Source organism: Hyperolius riggenbachi, chromosome 8 (assembly GCF_040937935.1).
Source record: "Hyperolius riggenbachi isolate aHypRig1 chromosome 8, aHypRig1.pri, whole genome shotgun sequence".
NCBI classification, from domain to species: Eukaryota; Metazoa; Chordata; class Amphibia; order Anura; family Hyperoliidae; genus Hyperolius; species Hyperolius riggenbachi.
The window spans coordinates 28,022,898-28,039,122 of NC_090653.1; the positions used below are offsets into that span (position 1 = coordinate 28,022,898).

The following is a 16,225-nucleotide window of genomic DNA, read 5'->3' on the forward strand; positions in this document are numbered from 1 at the left end:
GAGAGTTTAGACTGTCTAATTCCCCCTCCTCTGTGACTAATCACCAGTGTAATTTGATCGCCCAGCTGTGTCAGCTCAGGTATCTCGGCAGACTAAGCATAGCAGCTACTAGTTTGTTCGTGTAGATGTAAACCCTATGTCTGCTTCCATGAAAGCAGGAAGTAGACACAGATTTATTGCAGGATTTGTATCAGCTGTAACAAATAATTTTTTTTTCTGTAAATGTTATTATGCTGTTTCTTATCTTTTAGAGCAGAGAGGAAGTTCTGAGTTCAGGTCTGCTTTAATGCTGTAAATAAAGTAAGGTGAATTGTGAAATTAACAAAAGATGGGGTGTTCTTCTACCAGGTAAGGTAACCACCTTCATTTTTTGCTGGAGTATGCTGAAAACCTTGGCAAAGGTTCTACTGTCAGGGTTTAATTGGACTTAAATTTGTTGGAAATTTGTGCAGTTTTTGGTCAAAAAGAAAGTACATTATAGCAGCTCAAGTGGTGATGTAACTGGAATCCATTCCCTCCTCTTCATCTTCCAGTTTTACAGTGATAACATTCAAGGAGGCCTCAAGTTCAGAGTCTTCATCAGCACTTTCAGCACCTGGCTCATTATACTCCTCCGAGGCTTCTGAGTTTTTAGGAAGGTTTACATTACCTGTGTGTGTTTTTTGGTGTTTTACCAGCGCCACCCTCTTGGCAAAGCTGGTACCACACTGAGAGCACACATAAGGCTTATCTCCAGTATGAACCCTACTGTGTTCCACCAGAGAGGACTTCCAGTTGAAGCCCTTCCCACATTCTGAGCAAGAAAACGGTTTATCCCCAGCATGTATGACTTGGTGTCTTGTTAGACCTGCCTTAGTGACGTAAGTCTGTCCACATTCTGAACAAGCGAACGGATGTTCCCTGCTGTGCACCTTCTTGTGCTTATCAAGATGTGGCTTCTGGCTGAAGCACTTGTCACATTCCGAGCAAGAATATGGTTTCTCGCCCGAGTGTACTCGTTCATGCTTCTGGAGTACAGAACGGACGCTAAAACACTTTCCGCATTCAGAGCAAGAAAAAGGTTTCTCTCCCGAATGAATTCTGGCGTGTCTGGCTAGGTCGGCTTTCTGGTTAAAAACTTTCCCACAGTCTGAGCACTTGAAAGGACTCTCTCTTTGGTGGACCTTCTCGTGTTGCTTAAGTGAGGAGAACCTGACAAAGGTCTTTCCACAAACGGAGCAAATAAAGGGCTTCTTATCCCCATGTACGGCCTGGTGCTGCATGAGATGCGAGTTCGACATAAAGGACTTCCCGCATTCACTGCATGCAAATGTTTTCTCTTGAGAAGGAGTTTTCTCCTTTTGCATACTTTTCTCTTTGGACTGAGTTTTCTGTTGCGGTTTCAAGTCGACACTGCTGTCAAAAGCTTTCTTACTATCTGAAGTAGCAAAGGGTTTTGTTTCAGTGTGGACCAGGAGGTGCTGGTTCAGCTCCAATTCAGTCATGAAGTACTCTCCACAATCTGCACAAGTTAACGGAAACGGCTTGTTGTGAGTCCGCTCATGTTTTACTGCGTGGACCTTCTGGCTAAAGCGCTTGTCGCAGATAGGGCAGGAGTATGGTTTTTCCCCACTGTGGGTTCTCTGGTGGGTCGCCAGAGTGGATTTCTCTTTAAACCACTTGCCACACTCAGGGCACATGTGGGACTTGACTCCTGAATGGGCGCGCAGGTGCTTTGCCAGTATCGACATGCTGCTAAAAGACTTCTCGCACTGAGTACAAGCGTAAGGCCTCTCACCGGAATGGACTCTCAAGTGCTTCCGGAGTTCTGAATTGTACGTAAAAACTCTGCCACACCCTTGACTGGGACATTTTTTTTTCTCATGTACTTTTCGATGCTGCTCCAAGGCAGCTTCCTTAAGAAAACGCCTTCCGCACTCAGAACAAGGGAACAGCGAGTCAGAATGATGTAGCATCTGGTGCTTCTTCAGGTTCCTCTTGCGTGAGAAACGTTTGTCGCAGGCCGTACATGCAAAAGGCTTTTCTCCCGTGTGAGACCTTAGATGTTGATCGAAATTGGCCCGTTTATAAAAAGTTTTCCCACATTCAGAACAAGAAAATAGCGTGCCAATCGAGTGAATTCTCTGGTGTTCCACCAGCGACGACTTCCAATGGAACGTTTTTGGGCACTCTGAGCAAGCGAATGGCTTCTCTCCAGTGTGAATTTTCAGGTGTTCCAAGAGGGCCGACTTCCACCGGAATGGTTTGCCACATTCAGAACAGGAAAATGGCTTATGACGCGAGTGGACAAGTTTATGATTGGCGAGCTCTTCAGCTGTCGAAAAAGTGGCAAGACACTCCCAGCAGAAGTGACACTTCTCTTCCGAATGAAGGACTTTGTGTTTTTCCAGGTGGTTTTTTTGCCTAAAACATTTTCCACACATGGGACAGGCAAATGGACGCTCCCCAGTGTGAATCCTGTAGTGTTTAGTAAGGATGGAGCTTGTGTTAAAACATTTGCCGCACATGTTGCAGGAAAATGGCTTCCGCTCCGTATGAGTTCTCACGTGCTTCACCAGTTCAGACTTTTGGCTGAAGACTAAATCGCAGTCCGAGCACGAGAATGGCTCCTCTGCCTTGTGGCTGGCTTTGTGCAATAGATAGTACGGGTACTGAGCAAAACATTTGCCGCAGTCCGTGCAAAGGAACGGTTTTCTCTCGGTGTGTGCCATTTGGTGGCGAAGAAAAAGCACTTTGGTGCCAAAACTCTTCCCACATTCACGGCAACAGAAAGCTTTTGGCATCTGGTGAAGTGTAAGGTCCTCATTTAACTGTTCGCAAGGCATTGTTCCATTCTCCAAGTGTGATTGCAGTTCATCTTGCAGGAGGTCTGGAGGTTCTGGACTGCAGTGGAGAGGAAATATCTCGTCATTCTGAAGACTCTGCTGTGGTAGATCATTAGAGTGCATTGTTAAACATCGCTCAGACTGGCTTGCTGTCTCCAAATCTGCAATGAATAAGAAATAACAATGCTTAATATAAGAGGAACATTAAAATAAACCGGATATGAAATTAAACTAAGATAAACAATAGTGCTGATAGTCCAAAATACTAACTAGGTATTTTCTGTAGTGCCTTAAATGTTAAAAACACCCTATCCCATTAGCAGCTTCAATACAGTTATCTAATTTGAGATAAGTGCACTGCCTTTGACTTCAGTCAGCAGAACTCGTGCTGTAAATTCTTGAAATACTTTGATTTCTCTCTACTGGCAGAAAATATTTCCTTTTAAGCAATACCAGTTAACTGGCTGCCCTGCTGATCCCCTGTGCAGCAGATCAAGTATTTCGGATATTGTCAGAACTGACAAGATTAGCTGCATGCTTGTTTCTGGTGCAATTCAGATACAACTGCAGCCAAATAGATCAGCAGGGCTGTCAGGCAACTAGTCTTGTTTAAAAGGAAATAAATATAATAGCCTCCATATACCTCTCACCTCGCGTTCACTTTAACCATCTTAGCGGTATGGACGAGCTCAGCTCGTCCATCACCGCCGATGGCTGCCGCTCAGGCCCTGCTGGGCCGATTTTGCTCAAATAAAGAGCAGCACACGCAGCCGGCACTTTGCCAGCCGCGTGTGCTGCCCGATCGCCGCCGCTCTGCGGCGATCCGCGAGGGTCCCCCCAGCCGGAACAAATAGTTCCGGCCAGCGCTAAGGGCTGGATCGGAGGCGTCTGACGTCAGGACATCGGCTGACGTCCATGACGTCACTCCGCTCGTCGCCATGGCGACAGGAGAAGCCAAACACGGAAGGCTGCTCATTGCGGCCTTCCGTGTTACTTCTGGCTGCCGGAGGCGATCGGAAGAACGCCTCCGGAGCGCCATCTAGTGGGCTTTCATGCAGCCAACTTTCAGTTGGCTGCATGAAATCGTTTTTTTTTTATTTAAAAAAAACCCTCCCGCAGCCGCCCTGGCGATCTTAATAGAACGCCAGGGTGGTTAAGCTGTAAAGCAAGCAGAACAAATGACCCTTTGAACTTCCCTGCAGTAAAACCTTATTGCTCACATTGTCTTTCACTGTTTCTTGGCTGTTTAAGCTCTTTTCAATACATAACTCCTGTACTGGAAAACTAAAAAACTGGAAGGGAATCCACATAAAAATTCATACGTCAGTGTTCTCCCCAGAATTTTTTTCCAGCCGGGTGGCATGAAATAGTAGCCGGGTGGCATGAAAAAGTAGCCGGGTGGGGCGAGATGAAAATGAAGGGCAACTCTGCTTACAGCATAGGAGGAGGTGAGGAGCTGAGCCGATGACAGCCGGGTGGTCACCAAATCTAGCCGGGTGGAGCACCCGGCTAAAAGAGCCTGGGGAGAACACTGATACGTGAATATATTTATCTCATGTCATGTGTCGCTTCACACACAAACAAACACCTGTGGGGAAGGTAAGACTTATGGGCAAGTGCTGAACCAGTGAACAGTGCAGACACTACATCAAGCACCTTTGTGTAAACTACCCAGCGTTGGCTGTCCTATAATTACCTGGAGAGGCACGCAGTTTCTGCCACCTTTCTTTGAAATCATCTTCCTCGGCTATGCAGGGCTCCTCTCCATTCTCAATCATGGATATGACGTCAGGCTTTGCAGAGAGAGATCCTGGACATTGTGAAAAATAAAGCAAAACATGAGAATGTGTAACTGAAAACTATCCTGTAAGAATTCATATCAAACAAACAGGTAAAAGGGACATACAGGAGACTGTCTTATACAGGTAGTCCCAGGTTAATGAACGCAATAGGAACTGTAGGTTCATTCTTAACCTGAATCTGTTCTTAAGTCGGAACACTGTGCCATCTCTGTCCCCTGTACCTCCTCTGTGCCCCCCTGTGCCTCCAGTGTCACCTCTGTCCTCTGTACCTCCTCTGTGCCCCCCTGTGCCTCCAGTGTCACCTCTGTCCTCTGTACCTCCTCTGTGCCCCCCTGTGCCTCCAGTGTCACCTCTGTCCCCTGTACCTCCTCTGTGCCCCCCTGTGCCTCCAGTGTCACCTCTGTCCCCTGTACCTCCTCTGTGCCCCCCTGTGCCTCCAGTGTCACCTCCGTCCCCTGTACCTCCTCTGTGCCCCCCTGTGCCTCCAGTGTCACCTCTGTCCCCTGTACCTCCTCTGTGCCCCCCTGTGCCTCCAGTGTCACCTCTGTCCCCTGTACCTCCTCTGTGCCCCCCTGTGCCTCCAGTGTCACCTCTGTCCCCTGTACCTCCTCTGTGCCCCCCTGTGCCTCCAGTGTCACCTCTGTCCTCTGTACCTCCTCTGTGCCCCCCTGTGCCTCCAGTGTCACCTCTGTCCCCTGTACCTCCTCTGTGCCCCCCTGTGCCTCCAGTGTCACCTCTGTCCCCTGTACCTCCTCTGTGCCCCCCTGTGCCTCCAGTGTCACCTCTGTCCCCTGTACCTCCTCTGTGCCCCCCTGTGCCTCCAGTGTCACCTCTGTCCTCTGTACCTCCTCTGTGCCCCCCTGTGCCTCCAGTGTCACCTCTGTCCTCTGTACCTCCTCTGTGCCCCCCTGTGCCTCCAGTGTCACCTCTGTCCCCTGTACCTCCTCTGTGCCCCCCTGTGCCTCCAGTGTCACCTCTGTCCCCTGTACCTCCTCTGTGCCCCCCTGTGCCTCCAGTGTCACCTCTGTCCCCTGTACCTCCTCTGTGCCCCCCTGTGCCTCCAGTGTCACCTCTGTCCTCTGTACCTGCTTATACAAGTTTAAAAGTCATTTTTTCTTTGAATTTTTTAAAATCTATTTTCTCAAAAACTACAACTCCAATTTGAATTTTTTTTTTTTACTTCACAAGCACACTATACAAAAAAAATCTATATTTTACTCATTCATATTTATTTCACTTTTTTTCACATAATTATGGGCATTTGTACAGTATAGATAGGAAATTCAAATTATATATAGCATAGCAATAGAATCCAGATCTGGGCAGCACAGTGGCATAGTGGTTAGCACACTAGCCTTGCAGAGCTGGGTCTCCGGTTTGAATCCTAGCTAGGGCACTATCTGCACAGACTTTGTATGGTCTCCCTGTGTCTGTGTGGGTTTCCTCCGGGCACCCCTGTTTCCTCCCACATACATTAATTGTCTTCCCCCTAAAATTGGCCCTAGACTACGATACATACACTACACAATACATACATAGAGATGTGACTATGGTAGGGATTAGATTGTGAGCTCCTCTGAGGGACAGTTAAGTGACAAGACAATATACTCTGTACAGCGCTGCCGAAGATGTTGGTGCTATTTAAATACTAAATAGTAATCTGGGACCTATTTTCCATAGTAAAATAAATAAAAAAAATATAGCAAATTTATTAAAAAATAAATAAAAAACAAACATCCCAGCAGGGATCAGAGCCCACCAACAGAAAGCTCTGCTGGTGGGCGGAAAAGGGGTCACTTGTGTGCTGAGTTGTGCGGCCCTGCAGCGAGGCCTCAAAGCTGCAGTGGCCTAAATTGTAAAAAATAGACTGGTCATCGGGGGGGGGGGGGGGGGGGGGGGGTGTGAGGTGGTGGTCAAGGTAAAGCCTGTGGTCGTTAAGCAGTAAGTAATAAATGACATTTGTTATTTGCTTTTACAGAGGTGTCCTCCCCATTAAAGCATGAAATCAATAGAAAATCTGTGCACACTGCCTTCCGGGCCTCTCCCATCTATGTTTTCCCATCCCCTGGGCCATGCGGTGTAGGCAGCGCATACACTCTCCTGCCCATCGGTGCTTCTCTCCACTGCCAGGGCTCCTCCCCATCGCGTCACTCCCAGGGAGCTGTGTGTCACGTGACTAAATGCTACAAGCCAACTACAAGAGGCGCTGTGGCACATACCTTACCTGACCACTAGAGACCTCTGGGGTTTCACCTCTAGTGGTTGTCACATGACACACAGCGCCGGCGGACAGGCCAGTGTAAGCTATATTGTACAATTGAATATTTGTATTTTGTATATTATATATTAATATTTGTACATTGTGCAATTGAATACCACTAGCAACACACTCCCGAAGTGCCGCTGTTCAAGCCAAATCTTTCATCCAACGCAATTGACCAAATCAATTAATTTTGGCCAAAAATGGAACGGGAATTGTTTGCAATATTAAGTTCCAGCAGATTTGATCAAATGACCGAGTTGGCTGGATATTGATGAGAAAAAAAAACACACTTTATTTCCCCCCCCCAACACCGCTTCCTGCTGTAAACCTTGATTTCAACTCTTGAACAGTACACCAGAGAAGCCCCAATCCTCACATGTATTATAAGGAATCAGACATATCCTGTACCTAGAGACCTCAGACACTGGAAATTCTCCATCATCACATCCTTGTAGATCTCCTTCTGCTCAGACCTCAGCGACTGCCACTCCTCTGCGGAGAAATACACGGCCACGTCATCAAACGCCGGCACCTTCAATGAAAATGACATATTTCCATCAGGTACATTTTAAAGTATTTTAGTTAAATAGTACCTAAGCTGACGTGACAGGAGATAAACCTGTGTATGCACAATGTCATTCCTGGGTATAACTAGGCTGCGTTAATTGTTTTGTTTAACACTGAAAGGGCTAAACTTTCAAGTATGCAAATTACAGTTTTTCTCTACTGGAACCTAGCCAGACTATAGGGTCACCCTCACTGAAACTATTTACAACTATAACACTTTGCCTGGCAGAGAACAGCCTCTAAGTAAATGAAATAGATAGAACAGGTCAATTGTTTATAGATTGTAGCTCTAAACTGTGTCAAGAATATGTAAAAGACTATATTTATTTATTGTATTTATAAAACGCCAACATAATACGCAGCGCTGAACATTAATTTAGGTTACAGACAATATTTAGGGGTGACATACAGCAATATGACAATACAGTAATACAAGAAAACCAGATCACACACCATAGTATGAGTACCAGGTAATGCTTAGTCATTCACTGGATGGAGCATGGAGATTAGGCAAGTTAGGTTCACTCTATAGATTATAGACAATAAGTCATTAAACGCAACTTTTTAGCATTTAAACAGAAAATACAAATGTGGGCTTCCATAAAACGTCCCTTTAAAGAGAACCAGAGAGGATAAAAGAAAAGCTTTTATACATACCTGGGGCTTCCTCCAGCCTCATACGCACGGATCACTCCCACGCCGCCGTCCTCCACTGCCTGGATCCGCCGGTACCGGGTCCTGTCATTACCGCCAGTCAGCCGGCGGACGCGGCCAATTGTCCGCATCACAGGGGTTCCCTCCATACACTTACGCTTGCAGCTGCCTTCTGCGCAGTCGCATGCGTAAGGGTATGGAGGGAGCGCCTGTGATGCGGACAATTGGCCGCGTCTGCCGGAACCCGATACTGTAATGAGGCAACAGCTGGCTGAACGCGAAGGATTGTCCGCGTCCGCATCAGCAGCGTGACCGCCCGCATGGTCGCATGCGGAACGCGGAGAAACGTCCACATCCGCAGCGGCAGCACGATCCACCGCTCAGTTGCAGACCTCTTGGCGTACTCCACGCCGAGGCTGCACTCCTGGAACACCTTCACAGGCCTCATGGCATGCTGCTCGCCGAGGCACCTCTCATGACAATCTGGACCCCGTAGGGGCCGGGCGCGTGTGCAGTAGAGCCTTTTATACTCTTAGAAGGAGAGTCAGCTGACCTCAGCAAGGTCCTTGAGCTGTGCTGCAAGGTCCTTGAGCCATGTTGTGATTGGTTGAATGGCTGGGCGGGCTGTTTGAGTCCAGCACAGTATAAAAGCAGGCATTCTGTCAGTTGCAAGTTGTCTGCAGTCAGCGAATACTTGTGTGTTAGCACTCAGACCCTAGTCAGATCCCAAAGTGTGCTAGAACCAGCTGGAGCTGGGGATCCACACTTAGCCAGATTCTGTTGATAGCCTAAAGTACTAATTGCATTGTATATTGTGTATGACCTTTTGCCTGTTACCTGTTTATTCTCTTGTCTCCTGATTTTGTACTTCGCCAGCCCGTACCGTTACCGACTATTGGCTTGGCTTCTGACTACTCTTGTGTTTCTCGATTCTGTACCTCTGCCCATCTGATTTTCCGTTACTGACCTTGACTTGACCTCTGATCTTAATTTCTGTCTGTCGATTCGGTACTTCCTTGCCAGTTCTGATACCGAACCATTTTCCGTTTTACTTCGCCCCCTTTAGTGGTTCGTCCACTAAAGGGTTAACTCTGCTGAGTTCTCCTTGCGGGGAACTCAGTAACTCCTCAGCATATCATTGCTGTTGAGGAACGCGATTCTGTGTTCTTATCCTAGTCGCAGAATTGCACACACTGCCCTTCCTTCCAGAGGTCACCATCCCTCTGAGTTAACGTCAGTGTGGTGGGTTTTCCACAAGTTATATCATCTGTACCTTGTGTTTTCCAGAGTACGTATAAATATTTGTATTATTGGTGATTCCGCAGATCACCATATAATCAAATATATCTGTATTACTGGCGATACTGCGGATCACCAATAATCAGAAAACTCTTGAGTGTGTACACCAAAACACCACACCATAACAGATACCAGCGATAGAGGAAGCAGAGGATGGCGGCGTGGGAGCGATCCAGGCTTATGGGGCTGGAAGAAGCCCCAGGTATGCATAAAAGCTTTTTCTATTTTCACACTCCATCCTCTCTGGTTCCCTTTAAAGTGAACCTTAAGCCAGGATCGTTTTTCAAAATGGAGATATTACCTAAATCTTCCTTCCCAGCCCTGCAATTTCGCTTGTGTAGCGCCGCTCTGGAGCCTTTAGTTACATTGTTACTGGCAGGGTGATTGATTATAATTTATTCAAAATGGAGCTGCTGGCCGGAACTATTTCCGGGTCAGCCAGCGCTTGTTAGCTTCCTGCGTCTCCTGCCTCCTAGCTACGCTCGCTCATGCACTGCTTCTAGGCAATGCAAATCGCGCCATGCACGCGCGCGCACGCTTCTAATGTTCAGGCACTCGCACAGCTCAGTACAAACAGCGGCGCCGGCGGCAGAAGGACCCAGCGAGGAAGGAATGATTGACGTGTTTACTATCCTGGGTCATTCGCCGTCAGGAGCCGACAGGGCTGGCTGTCAGGGCGGATTTATGGGAAACAGAGGACCAGATAAGAAAACAAACACTGCGGTAAGACTCTTATCTGGCTCCTCTACTGTGCACACTGTCAGGTTTAAAAAAAAAGGTTGGCTTAAGTGCCTCTTTAAGAGTAGGTCAATAAAGGCAATTTATTTTCAGTTCCAGTTTACTCTAAATCACATCTGAAGTGAGAGGGATATGCAGGCTGACATTATTTCCTTTTAACCATTACACCCCAAGGCGGTTTTTACCCTAACGGACAAGAGCGATTTTCACCTTTCAGTTCTCATCCCTTTCATTTGCCAAAAGCTTAATCATTACTAATCACAATGAAATGATCTATATCTTGTTTTTTTCACCACCAATTGGGCTTTTTGGTGTTGATATTTGTTTTCAGTAATTACTTTATTTTCTATGCATTTTAAAGGGAAATGCAAGGAAAAAATGAAAAAATACACTATTTCTCCAATTTCATCCCCTATGGTTTTAATATAAACACTGCTACTGTACATAAAACCCACACATTGTATCTGCCCATTTGTCCTGGTTATCACAAGATTTTAATTATGTCCCTAGTACAAAGTATGGTGACAATATATCGTTTGGAAATAAAGGTGTATTTTTTTTATTTTTTTTTGGTGGGTTTTTTTTCCCACTATTTTTACATGCACCCGCGGGAGCGCGCATTTGCACGCGCACAGCACTGTCTGACTTATAAAATCGTTCTGGAGCCATTAAGAGGCTCTAGCAGGACGTTTTTATAAGTCAGCTTGTCATGAAGTGGTTAAACATTACACATTGCCTGGCTGTCTTGCTGATCCTTTGCATTCAATACTTTTAGCCACAGACCCTGAACGAACGTGCAGATCAGGTGCTCTGACTGTAGTCTGGCTGGATTAGCTGCATGCTTGTTTCATGTGTGGGGTTCAGACACTACTGCAGCCAAAGAGATCAGCAGGACAGCCAACTGGTATTGTTTAAAAGGAAATAAATATGGTAACCTCCATGTGTCTCTCACCTCTGGTGTGCTTTTAGATAGGTCAGGTGTACTTCTGTTTTCAGTGTCTTGTTTGGGCATCTGATTTTGGTTAAGTGGATTAATGTCTTTCTATGTTTTGGCTATCCTGTATGAATGTGAGTAGGCGTTAGGGCTGCACGATTTTAGGTAAAACTTGAAATTGCGATTTTATCTCAGTAATTGCGATTTCGATTTTTTTTCACGATTTTTTTTTCGCTACACTGCATTACATTACATAAAACCCCCTCCCCCTCCCAGCTACAGTAACTAACCACTACAGTTATATTACATGATATCTCACCAGCCTGGGTGGCAGTAGCTGGGTGCTGTCTGGGGGTCCAGGCTGGTCCAAATGTTCCCAATGAGGTGCGCAGTGGGGCGGCAGCAGCAGCGTGATCCATGGTGGCTCCAAGCGGCAATAGCCGGGGTAATGATCCACAATGTGGCCCTTTGATCATACCCGGTTACCGGCATTAGCCCAGCAGCAGCGTGATCCCCAGCCGGTGGTTCCAAGTGGGATAGGAGTAGCCGCTGTAATTATCCTCCCCGCTGGCCCTTTCATCTCCTTCTTTGATCATGGGAGGCATCAGCATGATCCCGCCGGACATATGCATAAGATTGCTGCTGATTGGGCAGAAGCTGCGTACAGCTCCGCCTACCGCCTGTTAGCACATGCTGCGGGTCATGGGGTGACACAAGTGAACTAGGAAGTACGGAAGCCCCTGAGGACTCTGCCGCTATAGCGGCTATCTCAGCCGCTATAGCGGCAGTCCTCAGGTGCTTCCGTATTTCCTATAGCGGCAGAGTCCTCCCTCCGTACTTCACTTGTGTCACCCCATGACCCGCAGCATGCGCTAACAGGCGGTAGGCGGAGCTGTACGCAGCTTCTGCCCAATCAGCAGCAATCTTATGCATGACAGCTGTGGATCCGCCCCCAGCCTCCCTCCGCATTCAGAATTTAATGCATTCGGGCGGGCAGAGCCGTACGGGCAGGCGAAACCGCGATTCACAAAAAACTGACGATCAGAAAATCGTCTTCTAATGAATCGCGGTTTCAATTTAAAACCGAAAAACCGTGCAGCCTTAGTAGGCGTATTCTGTGTTATGCATGGAAGAGGTTTGTAATGAATGGCATTTATTTTAACTGACGCATACTCCCCGAAGTAAGAGGGATATAGAGGATGCCATATTCATTTCCTTTTAAACAATGCACATTGCCTGGCAGTCCTGTTGATCATTCTGGCATCAGTAGTATTTGGATTCACAGACCTGAAACAAGCATACAGCTAATCCAGTCCAGACTTCAGCCAAACATTTGATCTGCATGTTTGTTCAGGGTCTACAGCTAAAAGTGTTATGCTTGGGCATACACGGCTCAATTTTGCCGCTCGCTTGTTTCGGCGCTCGATTCCGCAGTCAATTCCCTTATCTTCCACTCGTTTTTCTTATCTTTTTCCATTCACTTCCATCCAGAGTCGAGCGGCGAAACAATCGGGCCGGAGTTCGGACATGTCAGAAATGATCTATTGAGCCATCTTAATGGCTCAAAATCGAGCCGTGTATTCCCAGCATTGGAGGCAGAGGCTTAACAGAACAGCCAGGCAACTGGTATTGCTTAAAAGGAACTAAATATGTCAGCCTCCATATCCTTCTCACTACAGGTTCCCTTTAATCGGTGACACCTTCATGCATAGTTACCTGGGCATCGTGTAGACATGAGACGCTCCCGGCAGAATGAAGCATCGTTAGGATAGTCTCCGTGTACTTCAGACGTGGTGGACAGAATTCACTCCAACTCTTCACTGAACATTACAAAGCACCTTCCTGCAAACAAGATGAAGTGATAGTTATACTGAGGAGTAGCCATAAAGCGGACCTGAACTCAGAACTTCCTCTCTGCTCTAAAAGATAAGCAACAGCATAATAACCTTTACAGAAACCATTTCTTTGTTACAGCTGATACAAATCCTGCAATAAATCTGCAGTGTGTCTACTTACTGCTTTAATGGAAGCAGACATAAGGTTAACATCCTGTGTTTACAAATTAGCTCTCTGCCAGCTGACACAGCTGAAGGATCAAATTACAACTTGCGCTTAGTCACAGATGAGGGAGAATAAAACTGGCTAAATTCTCTAAATAAATACCGGGTGGATTTCTCTCTGTTTTCCTTCTGTCCTGTGCAAGAGTTCAGGTCCATTTTAAAGGGAAACTGACGCAAAAGGCATATGGAGGCTGCCATATTTATTTCCTTTTAGGCTAAGTTCACAGAGGCTATTGCAGTCCCTGTAACAGCAGGGCAAGTGGCGACAAATGTTATCCGATCAGTGCGTCAGATACAGTGAAGCATAAAGTCAATGAAAAGTATGCTTCACTGTACTGTTAACACAGGCGTTATGCATTAAACCCACTCAGACTGCACCGCAACAGCCACACTGAACATCGCATTGCAACATTCTGCGTTACAATGAACCTAGCCTTAGGCTACTTGCACACCAAGACGTTGCGTTAGGTGCTACGTTAAGGTCGCATAACGTGCACCTAACACAACGTATGGTGCTGCAAGTGAGGACGGTAGAGTGAGCCGCGTTAGGCGGCTCGATTCCTATAATGTCTCCCAGAGTGGCGCTGATTGGCCTGGCTTGGCCTTCAGTAGTGGGGCTCCTCCGGCCATACGCTCACCCCTCGTGGTTGCAGGAGTAATGCGCTGGCAATCACAAGGAACGTATGTATGGACAAAGGACAGCGCCCGGAGCCAGCGGTGGCCAGGTAATGTATAATGCACTGGGAACAATGTCTATTAGGGGGGACAGCGTCGGAGGTCTCATTGCACACCCGACCGAACACAACGACCTGATTTCTGGCAGCATGTTCGACAAATGATGCACCTCATTTCGCCAAGAAATTGGTCGCATCACCGATCGGCCATGCACTTGGTGGCACCAATTTGATTATAATAATCTATTTGGGTGGTTGATCATCCGCCAAGCCACCTGATATATGGCCACCTTAAAGGGGTTCTGTGGCCGTTTAAAAAAACAAACCAAAAAGCGTCACTTACATGGGACTTCTACCGGCGCCCTGCAGCTATCAAGTCCCACGCCGTCACTGAAGCCTCTGCCGTTCCCCACCGCGGGTCAACTGACAATTATTCGTCTAACTAGACAAAGCCGTGCGCGTCCGGTGCACGTGCGGAAATGCTTAAAACAGCTGACTTTACCGACCACTCTGCAAAGTCAGCATTCATAAAGGCTCTTTCTGCATAAAAAAATGACACTACCGAGCAGAGTGATAAATCACCGCCTTGTGCGGTGATTATCGGAACAAATGTAGCAAAATGTTAATTCATGAAGATCACCGCAAGCGGTGTGAGGTCGGGAAGTACCGCTCCCTCTGATGTGGCGATACCAATGTAAGTGAATGGAGATACAGACCTCCCAGGCAGCTGCAGCAGAGCAGAACACGGAGACATGTATCAACGGCAGCTTCCGTGTCTCCGCAAGCCTACCGCCAGCCTAGTTCGGGGAATCACCGCACTGCTACCGCACATGGATACATTTTTATGAATGCCCACCCAGAAGTCTAAAATACCGGCAGCGGTGTTTTCCGCATTGATTCCCCTTACCGACAGCTCCTTTATGAATGATACCCATTGCGTTAACCAAGGTAGAATGAGAGTCCTTAGACTTTCATTTTACCTTTCACACCCGACGCTACGTTTCGGTACGGCGCACCCCGGAGATTTTAATCGTCAGGAGCCGGCTCTTTCCCATCGGGTAAATTAATAGCTACCGCCGCTGATTGCGTCGCACCGGTACATCCCGATGACACGCCGCAGGCTATTCAACACGTGCAGGAGAACGGCTCCTGCGCGCTTTGTTATATGTGAGAGAGCCCTTAAGGGAAGTATGTGATTTTGGGATCGCCTTAAAGTGTACTGGAGACGGCAAAACATAAAAGCATTTTATACTTACTCTCACCTCCTCCCCAGGATGCTCCTGTCGTCCGCTGGCTGGTCTAGTAACTTTGTCCAGTTGCGCATGCCCGGCCAGGAGCATTCTGCGCTGTACTACAGCCCAGAATGTTCCCAGCCATGAGAGCGTGATGCAGGCGAGCGCACCCAGGCATGTGTGACTGGACAGTTACCCAGTCGGCTGGCCAGCGGAAACCAGGAGCGGCCTAGGTAGACAGTGAGGAAGCCCATGGCCCGGAGGAAGCCCCAGGTAAGTATAAATGCTTTAATATTTGACATTTCAGGTGCCCTTTAAATCAATTCCACTATAAACCAGCAGCAGGGCAGCCCCAGTACATGGGCTCTGCTGCTTCCCGACCCTAATGACCCCCAGAAAGCCACAGAGTGGAGATCAGCAGACAACATGGCGGCCTCCAGGCTGGGGTGTGACAGGTTCGCTTTATAATGCACAGGCAGGTCAGATCTCCACCCCCCCGGCTCCTCTTCACCCCTGGTGTATAGCAGAAAAGGAGGAGGAGCCCCCGCCGTATCTCACCCACTCTACATCCCGGGGAGCCTCCGCCGCCACCGATCCCTCTCCCCAGCCAGCGTCTCCTTGCTTTATATAGGGGGCGTGGTCACCGCGACCATTGACCTTACGCTGCTGACGTGCTGGGCTCCCTCTGCTAAGCATGGTGTAGTTCACGATACCGCGTACGTCCAGGTTAGCGGCCTGCCTCCAAACTCCATATCCCAGAGTGCTGCGCGGCCACACAGGCGTCACGTGCTGCAGCATCGTCCAATCTGATAGCAGCGCGTGCCCATTTACGTGTAATGAAGCCAGACGCGTAAAGGGCACAGGCTGGTGGAGGGATGTTCCGTTTACTAGGAATGTTTTGCCAGCCCACTCCATGCTACTGTTGTATCTACAGACACACCTCCCAGCTTCTTCTGATAGATTAGATAAGATGCACACAGCCAAAAAGAGTGCACAAAAGCATATCTGCAGGGAGGAAAAAGTTAAAAGACCATCTTTTTAAAATACATGTGTACACCTACTGTACAAATAAGAAGTACATTTCTGCCTGAGTAAAAAGAGCCATAAATTACTTTTCTCCTATGTTGCTGTCACTTAGGCCCCATTCACACTTGCGGTTCGAGTCCGCAAGTGTCCG

At 47.6% G+C, this 16,225-nt stretch overlaps 1 protein-coding gene across 1 annotated transcript; it reads right to left on the reverse strand.

Annotated features, from left to right (window-relative positions):
• Positions 1-264: 264 nt before the first annotated feature.
• Positions 265-15,694, reverse strand: LOC137528680 (zinc finger protein 585A-like). The gene is made up of 5 exons (XM_068250141.1): positions 15,607-15,694; positions 12,799-12,924; positions 7,299-7,422; positions 4,522-4,635; positions 265-2,986 (listed from the first exon to the last, which is right to left on the reverse strand). Exons 2-5 carry the CDS (start codon positions 12,841-12,843, stop codon positions 486-488), a joined length of 2,784 nt encoding a protein of 927 aa, XP_068106242.1. The 5' UTR covers positions 12,844-12,924; positions 15,607-15,694; the 3' UTR covers positions 265-485.
• Positions 15,695-16,225: the final 531 nt, after the last annotated feature.